Source organism: Ziziphus jujuba, chromosome 7 (genome assembly GCF_031755915.1).
Source record: "Ziziphus jujuba cultivar Dongzao chromosome 7, ASM3175591v1".
NCBI classification, from domain to species: domain Eukaryota; kingdom Viridiplantae; phylum Streptophyta; class Magnoliopsida; order Rosales; family Rhamnaceae; genus Ziziphus; species Ziziphus jujuba.
This window is the reverse complement of record NC_083385.1, coordinates 11531327-11544915: the sequence shown is the minus strand read 5'-3', so window position 1 is coordinate 11544915 and position 13589 is coordinate 11531327. Positions and strand designations below refer to the sequence as shown.

The window sequence follows — 13589 nt, the reverse complement described above, 5'->3', positions numbered from 1 at the left end:
GTATAGAAGAACAAAATAGGAAAAGTTAAATCATCTAGGTACAAGATAATTTCATGAATATATATATGTACATATATATCGTCGTCATATGTAATAAAATATAAAAGTTTCATTTGGCGACTTCGGATGAATAAACGTACAAAATGAGGGAGTGTAATTTCGAAATGTCCAGCTGCTTTCATAGACGTGACAAGAACCAAAATTGGTTCTAATTAACTAGGTAAATTTGGTATCAATAAATTACAATATTATGGAGCTTTTTTTTTTTTTTTTTTTTTGTATGTTTCATTACGTGAAATGGGTAGATCTATCTTTATCACCCATATTAGCTATGTGATAAAGACACAGCATATTGTTGTGTAAACAACTTAGAGCGTTCTGTCACATGCATAGCCTCATAATTAAAATTTTGTTGTTTCAGCATTTAAAAAATATCTTCAAGTGCTCTCTCCTAATGGAAAAGGATGGCTCTTAACTCCTTTTTGTTATTATTATTTTAAAATTCATTTGGAATGGCATTCATATAAATTTTAGGCTTCAGAGTAAGGAAAATATATTGAGTTTAATTATTTGTAGTCTAATTAAAACTCTTCATTTTTTTGCTTTATGATTTTTCTAATTTCGATGATTTTACAACTAGATGTTAAGATATTTCATTTTAACTTACTTTCTAAACATTACTATGAAATGATGATTTGTAAACAGAAGAAGAAGTTATATTTAATTGTTAGCGTATTGCTTTTGTAAATATTTCGAAAATTCACCATCGCTTAGCCATTGCAAGCACTTTACGAATTCTATCACGTTGTAATGTAAGATTTTTATATTGATCTAATTTTTTTATTCTAAAAGTTGAGGCATTAATTTTTCATTTTTTTTATTTATTGAAAAAATGAATTTTCAATCATGATTGAGGTTTGCAGTAATTGAGCCCTTTACACCACTCTTGAGTGTCAACTGAATGCAAAGGAGTATTATTAATAAATTTTGTTTTAAATACTAGGTAATATTCCTTTAACTTGTTTATATATATATTTCCTTTTTTTTTTTTACCACTATTATGATTTTCTTTTGATTTATTAGCTAGATTGAAGGATGATTGGTTGTAACTTCTTAGGTGATCCTTTTCGCAAAGCATTTGGGATAAAGTTTGTACAGTACAATACAAGTGCATCAGTAAGAGAATCAATTTTTACAAATTAATATATATATATATATATGAAAGAAGAAAAATACAAAAAAACCTAACTACCATTCTTTGCCTAGTCAACTAACTCACCCTCCGGCCGTCTCTTTTACCACTCTCTCTCTCCCTCCACTGTGGCTACAATCCTTATCAACGTTATAAATGTTTGTGAAATAATCATTCATTGTTGGGGAAAAAAGTGGTCGAATATTTGTTGAGATTCCCTCCAAATATAAATTCTGTAGAATGGTAAAAAGGCAAAATTCAAAAACACAAAAAAATAAAAAATAAAAAAACCCCAGAAAAGGCACATTTTGAAAAGGAGAGAATTTGGGATATAAAAAGCACTGGATTAATTTGTGCCTGTGCATTTGTACTAGATTCAGAAATGCATCCCCTTCGATAAATTAATTGGTAATTTGGCAAAGGAAAACGAGGATATATTACCATTTTTTAACTCTGATACAATCCCTGCAGCAAAATCTCCATGAATATCATAAACAACTTTTGTAATGATTATATGTAACAGAAAAAATAAAAGAAAGTAATAATAATAATAAAAAAAAAATAAAAAGCATCATTTGGTCAGCATATTTCCTGCTGCTATAAAGTGCCTCTCTCTTTCTCTCTCTTCATTCCCACCTAAGCAAGCTAATATCAAATTCAGAAGCCAGAGAGATACTGTAAGCATGGGGCCTTTTTCCCAATCTCTCCCTCTTAGCCTCTTAACCGTTTTCCCTATATTTAGAAAGTAGCACTTTCATTCACCCACCTACCTATAGACTCTCCACTCATTTCTATCCTATTTTACCCATCTTACCAATTTAAAGACTGAGAAAAATGTTGCACATGGGATAAGATTAACTTTCCGGTCCTCAACACGTGTCCGTAACTTAAACGGCAATGGTGCTCTCCTACCTCTCTTCCATACCCCTTGCCCACTGCCCTCCCTTTCCCACAACTCAAAAAAGCTCCCTTTTCTGTTTGGCTCATGAAAAAAATTGAATTTTTCTTTCTTACCGTTTTCACAAATTTATATAATGACAGTATATTAAATTGGTACGCTCAGATATTTCCAATATCCATATAAACAGTAAAAGTATCGAATATTTACAGTTACCAATATTGAGTTATACAATATAGCACGGAATTATAAGCAAATTATTATTATTATTTTTTTAAAGGACAAATAAATTCATTTTAGATAAAAATTTAGGATGAAAAATACTAAAATTATTCTGTGTGTTTCCGTACTAGGTGGCTGGTGGTGGTGAGAAGCGAAAAAGAGTATCAGAGAAACAGACACCAAATTAAGATACTAAACGAAACGAGAATAGAAACTTTGTTATTGAAACCCCTCTTTTTTTTTTTTCTTTTTTTTCCCTTCTTCCCCAAAGCAATTTTCAAATTTTGCAGAAAGCTTCTCGTACAACCCGTACTGAGAACAAACTTAGCTGCTGCTGCTTCTTCTTCTTCTTCTTCCAAGTGATAGAGCTAAAAGCTGTACAAAAAAAAAAAAAAAAAAAAAAAGAAACAGGAAAATAGACCTTGCGAAGAGCTGAATTTAATTGTACCTAAAGACAAATAACAATATTCAGGATCTTGAGCCACTGTTTAATGTTTCTCTTACTTTTTTTTTTTCTTTTTTTTTTTTTTTGTTGTTTACTGAATAGTCTTTCTTTTTCTTCATGGCTTTAATCGAATCCACTCGTATCGTCCTTCCAATGGTACGTCCTTGGCAATATCGTAGTTATACCTACAATGAATATTTAGGAAATCAAACAATTAGTTTAAGATTCCGTTTGGTTGGTGAGAAATTTTGGGAAAATTGAATAATGCTTATTCACTATTATTTTTCTCGTTAGACAAACAAACAGTAAAAAGCTTAATTGAATTGCGCTTTTGAGGTACAATTTGAAGTAGCCAACAGAAAAAAGATAGATTAAAAAAATAAAAAAAAATATCGTTATCGAAGTTGAACTTACTTCTCAGAAAATTTTTTTTGGATGTCTTTCTCAGCAGTTGCAAAGAATTCTTCGAGCTCCAATTCGGTAGGCATTTTAGCCACCGCTGATCTACTGCGAGAATCCGCCACACTTGGCCTCACAGTTGACTCCACGTTGTCTGATTCAGCTCGAAGCTCGCTTGAAGGTGTCATTTCTCTCCTGCGAGAAAATAACACAAACAAAGAGAGAAAAAAAAAAAATTAAGATACCTCAATTCATAAGAATATGAATGAATTTAAAGCAAAAACGGAAGTGAGAGAGAGAGAGAGAGAGAGAGAGAGGAAGAGAAAAAATGTGTTTGTGTCTTTAAAGCCATAAATTTAATTTTTGAGCTGAATTTTTAAAATTGAAGAGCCGTGAACCGAAGAAGAGGAATATAAAGATTTGGAAAAATATTAAATGTCGAAGAAAGTTGAAATTAAACCTTTCTCTGCAGGAATTATACGTAGATGTTTCGACTTCGGCACTCCCATCCTGGTAAAAAGTAAAATTAATTTCAATTACGAAACCAAAACATAAAAATTGAATTAAAAGAAAGGCGAGCAATTAAAGCTTTTTTTTTGACGAACCGAAAAATTCAAAAGAATTTTTTAAAAGAATTTATTGCAGAGAATTAATTAAATTTTTGCCACCTCCAGATCCACAAATTTGATTATATTATTATTATCCTCAGCGAGCTCACTGGAACCGTTACTGGAACAGCAAGAGACCTGAACGTGATCCGAACTAGGGCTCGAACACTGCTCCTCCTCCGTCGTTGTCGTCGTCGTCGTGCGCTCGATATTGCTCTCAGCCGTCGCTGGGATCACCAAATTATCAGATGCAATCTCGACGCGTCTTCGGCTCTTGAGCTGAACATACGACGATGAGAATTTGACCAATTCTCCGGTGTTAACCTTTTTCCTCTTCGCTGTACCTGAGCTCCTCGTCGCCGCTACGGCAAGAGCGGCTCGAGCCCTAGTCCTCACGCCCACCTGAGCAACCTCCATCACTGCAATATCCGCAATTCCTCTATTACACTTCCTCACCATCTCTCTCTCTCTCTCTCTCTCTTCCTCTCTCTCTAAATTTGTTCTTCTCTCGTCCCTCTATTTTCCCGGTTTGTTTGTTAGTTTTTAGTGTGAGAGAGAGAGAGAGAGAGAGGGTGCGTGCGTGTTTGTTTTTCGTGTGTGTGCGGACACGGTGATGGCGGTGATGATTACGAGTCCGTTGAACGGTTCAGATTGTTTTAGCTTTTAAGGGGATAGTATTTGTTTCTTTGGTGGTCCACACTCCGTTAACAGTGACGGGGAATCTTCAAACGGGGAAATCTGACGGCGCCGTTATGCAGATCTGGTTCCGTTGTTGTTTGCGCCGATTATTCGACTAATCAGTTATTGCCACGTAGATATGCGCACGGTAGCTGTAACTGGATGGAACCGGAGGGAAAGCGATGAAGATAAATAGAGAGAGAGAGAGAGAGAGAGAGAGAATAGGAACCGTACGGAGTGGAAGTTTGAACGGAAGGGGTCACTGATTTACAAGCAGTACCAAATCATGCCCAGTTTTGCAAATATCAAGTATTTTTAGTTGCTCTCTGAATTCCGTTTGGTGGGGAACCGGTCTTAGGCGTAATTATTGTGTACCCGGTAAAGTTACATTTTTACCCTACAGGAAATTCCAAAAGACCGGAAATGCCATCTGATTGCTTTTCTGTCTGTTTTTATCATATTATATTTTTTAGTGCACACCATAATTAACGAGTACTTCCCCTAAAATATATATATATATATATATATTAAACTACGAGTACTTTTTTCTCTTATTCCTTTAGATAAAAATAGTTCCTATTTCCAATTTCTTTAAAGATGACAGTATCCTGGAAAATGTTTTTGCGTGGAAAGGATATTCCAGTTCCTAGTCTAGTCTAGTAAAATCCATAGGTGTTTTGAGATACTTGTTGAAAAAATATGTAATAGGATAAAAAAAAAAATTGGGTGAAACTCGGTTTCACCATAAGTGAATTTATTAAGAGTACCAATTAGAATAGGCACGGTGGACCTACATCGTTTTGGTATGAAAAACAAAGCTGTAACATTTTTTTTTGCCCTTTCCTGTGATTTAATTCTAACGGAGAAGTCACATGAAATGAATAACCTTTCATTTTAATTTGGAATCATTCCAATATATACGATCTCTAATTATTTTAACTCCATGAATCCATGATTACAAGATTTTCACATAAAGGGGTCATGATTCTCTTCCCTCTTTTAAAAAACAAGATTTTAGATTTAACATAATGAAAAAGGTTTTTTATAAGGTGATTTTGTAACTAAACTTTGCTAATTAAAGATTAAAGCGTACTATGATAATATATCAAAACTCAATTACCCAAACAATGTGACAATGGTTTAGTTATTTTACACTATTTTTGATTGAGGGAATTGGAGGGAATAGAGAAAGGAAAGTATTCAAATCACTTTTTGGCTAGTTAAAATGGAGATAAAGGAAAGTAATACGAAGGAAATGAAGGGAATTGGTCTTTTTATTTTAACAAATCTGTCTTTCATTCAAAATTGAGAGGAAAATGAAAGAAAGTAAAAGGCTTTAATCAAATTTTTTTAATAGGCCAAAATTACCTATATTATGATCCAATTGGCTTGTTAGAGATGTGCATTGAGTGTAATTTTGGGTGAACAATTCATTTTTGTTTCATTTCCTTATCTTTCCATTTTATAATCATCCAAGCAATAGTTATTAATAAATACTGTCATTTCCTTTTCTCAATAAACTTCCCACCAATCCAAACATAGTGTTAATGAATAGATTTTTTGATGTAAAATCAAAGTAGCTTACCAATAAATATTTAATATTTTTTGTTATTATATTATTGTTTTCCTTGTAAAATTGTATAGAAGTTTACCATATATGCATATATAATATATCTTGGACTCGCCCTTTTAATTTTACTTTTTGGTTCTTTCTAAAGGTCTAAATTAAATATTATCTAAGTTGATTTACCCCTTATAATAGGATTACCATCTGATAACATTGAAAATTTTAAAGTACTAAAATTCAATTCAAATATTTAGTTCTAGTAATATAGACAAGGTCAAATTTTAATATTTATTGCTTCTTTTACTCATGAAAAAATATATAAAATTTTAGCAACCGCATTGATATATGCATAAGAGCATGTAAGTATTTTATGCAAAACTGTTTGATATAATAATTACGAAATTAAATTTATAGCAATATAAATGTTGAAAACTCCAATACACTATTGAAACTCGGTTTGAAAACTAAATTATGTCAACCTTCAAGAGATATCTTTTAAAAAAATTATTTTATCAATCAAGATATATATAATAAGAATATACTACATAAATTTCAAAAGATAAAAGTTTCGGAAATACAATGATAAAAGCATGGGATCTCCTCAAACAACTTATTTGTAAGCTTTGCTAAGTGGTAAAATTAAACTATATCTCCACTTAGGGTTTAAATCTTGACATGGATGAAATTTTCTACTTGCCCAATTGTAATTAGCAGTGGCAATTTGAGTTATGATACAATAACATGATTTAAAAACGACAGAAAGTTAATGAATTTGAGTTTAGTATAAATTCAGATCAAAATATTTAACACAATTATTATTAAAGTTGTGCTGTTATTATTTTTTATTAATTAAAAATGAAGAAATAAGATTATTGAAATAATATTTATTTATTTAAATGTAAGATGTTTAATATATATATGGATTTATTTATTTAAATGTAATATGTTTAATATATATATATATATATGGATTTATGGACACAAAAAAACAAAAATATGTTTACTTTAGAGTGCTGAAGATGTAGAAAATTAAAAACATGATTATTAATTAAAAAAATTTATATTATTTTTAAAGAAGTAGTATTAGGTTTATTATGTATATATATATGTGATACATTATCATATCATATGTTATATTAGTGTAAATTTGTAAATATAATTATATGATTTTACATATATGTATATATGTTAATTTAAGATTAATTAATAACTAAATTATTTTTATTTTATTTGAAATAATTAATTTAAGCAAGTTAATTTATTTAATTGAGTTAATTTTGTGTAAACAAGTTAATTTCTTATAAATAGGTTATGTCGATCAAAATTACCCATTTGATAAATTATTTACATGAATCATGCCAAATCATCTGTTTATTAAATGGATCGTGTTCAAATTGAGAGTTTATGATATGATTGATAAATGGATCTGTTTATTAAATAGATCGTGTTCGGGTTGAAAATTTTTAACATAATTAATAAATAGATTGTATTCAGATTTAAAATTTTCTATATGATTAATAAATTAATTAACTCGAACACAATCTACCAACACGAATGACTACCCCTAAATGTAATGCATTCAATGTTGCCAAAGAAAAAAATTAATAATAAAAAAAAAAAGCCTCAAGCGTCCATAAAACATTTAACTTATATTAAATTTAGCACAAAAAGAAAATAGGTTTGGTAAATAAAAAGGAATAGTGCAGTGAGAAAGGGAGACATGGCACACATGAACAATAAATTTATGGCCATAAGGGCTTAACCGTTAGGTAAACGTAGAAATTAATGTGGAAATAAGAGATATCCATATGCCTTCTACGCTGACATACACATGTAACACTCCACGTGGGTTTCAATTTATTTGGACCGTCTACATGATAGCCACCATGGACCACAAACAACCATATCAATTAGTCTCTCCCTTTCGTCTCATGGATTTACAACCCAATTCCCTCTCCTTTCCAAAATTACCATGCAATCTTACTAGTACTTGGTGGTTGGATACAGAGATGATTTGCTTTTTTTTTTTTTTTTTTTTCCTTGTCTTTTTTTTTCTTTATATTAATTTATTTATTCAGGTTTCATGAATGTCTGGGAAAGTTTTATATATGTTCCTTTGATTTCATTTGGTTCAATGAAGGGATTTTCTTGATTTGAATATAGAAAATTTATTAGTATATCATTTTCTTACTTTACAATTCATAGATGATAGCTTTTTTCTTTCATTTTTTTTTTTTCTTATTCAAAGCAACTTTATGAAAGAAAAAAGTTCTCAAATAATTTCACCTTAGAAAAGTAATTTCAACAAAAGAGAACTAAATCTTAGTCATGAAGAAATTTATAATACACATATTTCTAAAGTTTTAGAAAAGTTTTTCAAAGCTTTACAACCAAAAATATAAAATTCGAAAAAGAAAAATAAAAAGGTTGCTGTTATATTATAAATAAGGGAACGTCCTAAATTGACGTCACGTACATTTTGACACTCTATGGGACAAGAATAATTCTGGATCAGAAAATCCAACATGAAAATGATGGTAAATCAATATAACAAAAACATTATGAAGCTTTTTATCCAAAAAAAAAAAAAAAAACAAAAACAAAACTATATGAAGCTGTAACTGGAAAAAGCTTGGCACTGAATTAGATTAAATATATACTTTGCTAAAATTTCAGCTCCAAAGAGAGAGAAATATTGGAGTATTAGGATGAACTCTATGGTTGGCAGAGAAAATGAATGAAGCTGCTAGCTGGGGGTCCAAACCAAAATGCACCACCTGTAACATATTGCTGAATGCTTTCATGACAGAGAAAAGGCAAAGAAAGGAATCGTATCTTATGGTATCACATTTTTCAACAAAAATCACAGAGAGACAGAGAGAGAGAGAGAGAGGATATTCTGGGAATCGTCTAGTTCATGAGGGTCATTGATTTCAGGTGCATAGCAAACAGGCTCAAAGTAAAATGATGTGCAATTTGGATGGATTGGAGGCTGTGCGTTAGCCAACAAACTCTAAAAGACAATGTTACAATTTTACAACCTTTAGGTATGTTCTTAATTAATTTTATACCAGTGAAATCGATTTGCATAGAATTAATTATAAAAATATTATATAAAAAAAAAAACCTTGTAAAAACGGAGACTAATGATTGTTTAAATCAGATGGTTAATAAATTTGCAATCAATTATTCAACTAACTAGCTATCTCTAAAAGGACAAAATGTGAAAGACAAATGGTTGACTTGGATGTGGGATATTAGAATAGTACGTAGATTACATTTTTTTTTTTTTTGGGTCATTAAAATGATGGCGGTTATTGACTGAATTACCCCATATTATTTACATAACAGAATTTTTGTGATCGACAAAGAAAAAAAAGATAAAGAGAGAACAAAAAAAGACCAAGATTGCCTACATGGGTATATATTTTTATGCATAGTTTTTTTTTTTTTTTTTTTCACGTGTTATCATTGTCTATTTTTATTTTACCTTCACCTTCACGACAAATTATCTCTTTCATTTCATGGATACACTTGAATATATAGATATAAGTTATGGGAAATAAAGAATTTATAGATCTATAGAACAATTATGGAAAGAAGAATATCAAAGTTAATCTTAACGATAAAAGAGAGAGAGAGGGATTGCACTTTAATTAGTGCACAAGCAAATAGACAATAATCTACCAGAAACAAAGAAAGGAAAAAGAAAATGAAGGTTTGGTGGATGTTTGTTGTTTTATTCAAACTTCAAATTAAAGGACGTATAACATTATGAGATTAAGGTCCCCCCTCCTATTCCTAAATCAAAGATGGAAAAACCATAAAGTAAGATTCCTCAAAAGTAAAGATAATAAAAAGGTAATGGACAAGGGCACATGGATCTTAGCCAAAGGGTGGGCACAGAAAACTATAACAGATTTTGCCGCTATTCCTCTTCACTCTTCAGTCCCCAACACTCGTATAGTGGTGCCTCCGGACCCCCTCCTTCTTCTTCTTCCATGCACTCACAATTTTCAACCTTTAATTTCTACTCAAACGCTACTTTCTCTCTGCACTTTGCTTTTTTTTTTTTTTTTTTTTTTTTGGTTGAAGATTGCGCCCATCAAACACAAACATAAAAAAGTTAGATTGAATGATTAATACCCACCTCACAAATTATATATATTCCCATCATTTTTTGACCCCATTTCCACAATTAACATTATTTTGAGTACCACTTTTACAGTACCTGATGCGAATACTCTCCCACCACAACTTAAGTCATTCACATTACTCTTGGCTATAGAAATACAATAATAAAAGACGATGGACATTACATAGGGGTCATGCTTTTGTTACTTGCCATAGTAACATGTAAAACTAAATGAATCAATCAACATGGCACTAATTTTATGTTCTACGTTTTCATGTCTTCTGTCATAAATTGAAAAATAGCTCTAAGAGCTGAAATTTTGTATATATATATATATATATCATAGTTTATCATGTAATAGATTATAGTTGTAAATGGGAAAAAAAAAAAAAAAGAAAGAAGGACAAACTAGGTAAATTTTTTCAATTTTAATTAATTATAACTAAAAAGAAAAGGACATTACAGCCAGGGATATTGTAATGAAAATTACTTTGGATTTTTTTTTTTATTGGTCAAAATTTTGTGTCTATTTGATATGCAATTATAATGGAAAAAATTTGTCTACTATATCATCTGGAAATTAACATCACAATGTCATGAAAACTCACAAATATTGTCCATATGTTGACAATTTAAGCAGGAGATTGACCATGCGATCATCTCCTAATTCTGGCATGTTGTGCCGTTTTATTAAACCTCTTATTTAGAAAAGAAAAAAAAATGTTGATAACTTAAGCTAGACACAAAAAAAAGAAAAAAAGAGAGAGAGAGAGAGAGAGATCTGCAAAAATAGCATGTTTAGGTATTTCAATTTCACATGCCGTTAGTGCTGTCGAATCGATGGTATTTCAATTTGATATACAATTAAGTGCTGTCGAATCGATCTGCTTTTCTAAACCATAAATACTATATATGTAATTATGCATAATTAAAAAAAAAAAGAAGAAGAAGAAAAAAAAAAAAGAGGATATAAGCAGAGACAAAGTTTGAGGGTCAAATTGATAAGACCAGAAGAGAAGTTGTGGTGGAAATAGTGCACTTTTTTGGGGATATATTACTGACAAAACCCACTAATATCATATGATTGATGATAAGAACATGCATATATGTTGATTTAGGTCAAAACTATCTATATTGCCGAGGATCCAAGGTAGTTTAAATTCAAATTAAAAGTTGATAAAAGTGAAATATAGTATTATTGTTTACACACGGATTCTATATAAGTGTGATTCTTTTTTCTTTTTTTTCTTTTTGGTAATATTGTAAGTTTGATACTTTACATGCATGGTTAATTGGTTAAAAACCAGATGGGGGTAAAGATGCTTTAAGTTATGTTCTCTCTTTATGATGCAAAACAGTAGAAAAAGATGCAATCACAAAACTTGCCAAAAGAAATGGAAAAGAAAAGAGAAAGAAAGTGGGTGAAAATTTTAAAAAATAATAATAATAAAATACTAAAAAAGGAAGAGAGAAATTATGATTGGAGATGTCCATGAGATCGAGAAGAGCTTTCAAGAGGAGAAGAGAATCGTTTCCTGTCCAAGACATGTTTTATGTGATAGTGCTCAAATGGTCCTTTCACTTGGGGTGAAAGAAAAAAACAGAAAAAAAAAAAAAAAAGCCATTTCCTTTTTCGTTCCAAAGTCAGGCTTTGGACAATTTTCTGTCCCACCTCCTCAGGCCAGCTTTTAAAAGTGGGGAACTTTTGCGGCTTACGTCTTTTACTTATTATTATTATTATTTTTAAAAAATCCATAACAAAAAAATAACATAAAATAGGTCCTCATCATGAATAGAGGAGGGATTTGGGGATTAATATTGCATGCTTAGCCTCTAGCTATACGTTCCTCATAACATGTTTTTTGAACCTAGTACATCTATTCCTACTTCTTTAAATTTGATTAAAGTTTTAGTTTCTTGCCTATTGGATTTTGACACGTGTCTTTTTATTATTTTTTTATTTTTGCTTTAAATGGTTGGTGAATTTTTGGGTCGATGTCAATTAGAAGGTTGTCGAGTTTGGTGGGATTGATTTTGACGAAAGTAGTGTGATCATGTTTTTCATGAGAGAGACTAAATGTGTTCTAAATCCAATGACAAGTTAAAATCCACATATTGATTGATTTTGGGATTTTCTCATTTCACATGGGTTTTCTCTCAGGTCTATGGATACATTAATTAACATTTATAATTTTAATGGTTAAATTAATTACTATTATAATTATTTAATTTATTGTTATTTTTAATGTCTAATTTCATATTTCCCTCTATTTTCAACAAAATAGTGTAGATATTTACATTCTTATTTTCATTTAAAACATGAGAAAGAAGAATAAAAATTGAAATAAGAGAATAAGTTAGTACTAATAATCGTATGATAACATGGAAGGTATATTGTTCGAATCACTCTATCCTCAATTTATTAAAAAAATAATTAATTACACTTTGATGCTTTTAATTTGTAAAATTTTGGGATTTAGATTGTCAATTTTCAAATATAGTAATTTAGATTTGTAATTTTTAAATTATAGTAGAATAGTTTAATCATCAATTTTAATAAGATAAATTGGTAATGATTTTATTTTATTTTTATTGATCAACATTTTAATATTATTTTTCATAGACTTTACTGTAAGTTTCTGGGTAGGATATTTCCTAATTTATTTGGTAAAAATTGAAAATTAGATTAATATGCAATAAATTTAAAATTTAAATGCCTAAATTACCATATTTGAAAGTTAAGGACTTAGATTATAAAACTCTACAAGTTAAGGGTATCAAAATTTGTTTAATTAAAAAATATATACATTTTATTAATTTCATTTGACTTCATATTTACATTCAATATTTCTATGTATAAATAAAAAAAAGATGTATTGTAAGTTGAAAAATAGCATTTAATCTTATTTAGTTTACCAAGAAATACTAGTTCTATACTAAATGATTTATTTCCTAAAAATAAACACTAAGGGAATTGTTTAATTCTCTACTTTGTTAGAGTAAATAACAATGTTTGTCATCTAAATAATAAGGAATTTTTATTTACTCACAAGTGATCTAGTGAAAAGAGACAAAGAAAATATTGGAATAGAGAAAATCGACTTTATTGTAGTCTCTAAGAAGTTAGACACCGACAGTTCAAATCTATATGAATTACTTTGCTTCTGAAACCTGAAGTGATTTCAAACTTCAAGCTTTGTAAATAAAATAAAATATATTCTTGATTCTTACATTACTCGATTATTCAAATGTCTGTCGAGTTAAGAGATTTATAAGCATTTCACTTGGAGAATTAATTATTTCCTCTTTCCACGGACTTCAAATCCCACATTTTTCCAAACATCGTTGTTTTTTTTTTTTTTTTTTTTTTTTTTTAAATTTTGCTTTCCTTTTTGTCGGCAAAGACAAGCATGTAGAAATTAACCAATTGACTAGCAAAAGTTCT

At 29.9% G+C, this 13589-nt stretch overlaps 1 protein-coding gene across 2 annotated transcripts; it reads right to left on the bottom strand.

The window, feature by feature from the left end:
• Window positions 1–2496: 2496 nt before the first annotated feature.
• LOC107424784 (cyclin-dependent kinase inhibitor 1) lies at window positions 2497–4410 on the bottom strand. 2 transcript variants are annotated; one of them, XM_016034644.4, is made up of 4 exons: window positions 3903–4410; window positions 3617–3666; window positions 3172–3351; window positions 2497–2942 (listed from the first exon to the last, which is right to left on the bottom strand). In XM_016034644.4, exons 1-4 carry the CDS (start codon window positions 4221–4223, stop codon window positions 2873–2875), a joined length of 621 nt encoding a protein of 206 aa, XP_015890130.1. In that variant the 5' UTR covers window positions 4224–4410; the 3' UTR covers window positions 2497–2872. The 2 variants fall into 2 exon arrangements, with proteins under 2 accessions (XP_015890130.1, XP_015890129.1); XM_016034643.4 differs by having other exon boundaries at window positions 3825–4404.
• Between the last annotated feature and the right edge of the window lie 9179 nt (window positions 4411–13589).

Bases quoted from the DNA above. Each gene is read 5' to 3' on its own strand.
- LOC107424784 (XM_016034643.4), bottom strand. From the start codon at position 4,223: ATGGTGAGGAAGTGTAATAGAGGAATTGCGGATATTGCAGTGATGGAG. The intron at 3,667-3,824 runs GTGGCAAAAATT...ACTTTTTACCAG, and splicing joins TCAAATTTGTGGATCTGGAG to GATGGGAGTGCCGAAGTCGA. The intron at 3,352-3,616 runs GTTTAATTTCAA...ATTTTCTCGCAG, and splicing joins TATAATTCCTGCAGAGAAAG to GAGAGAAATGACACCTTCAA.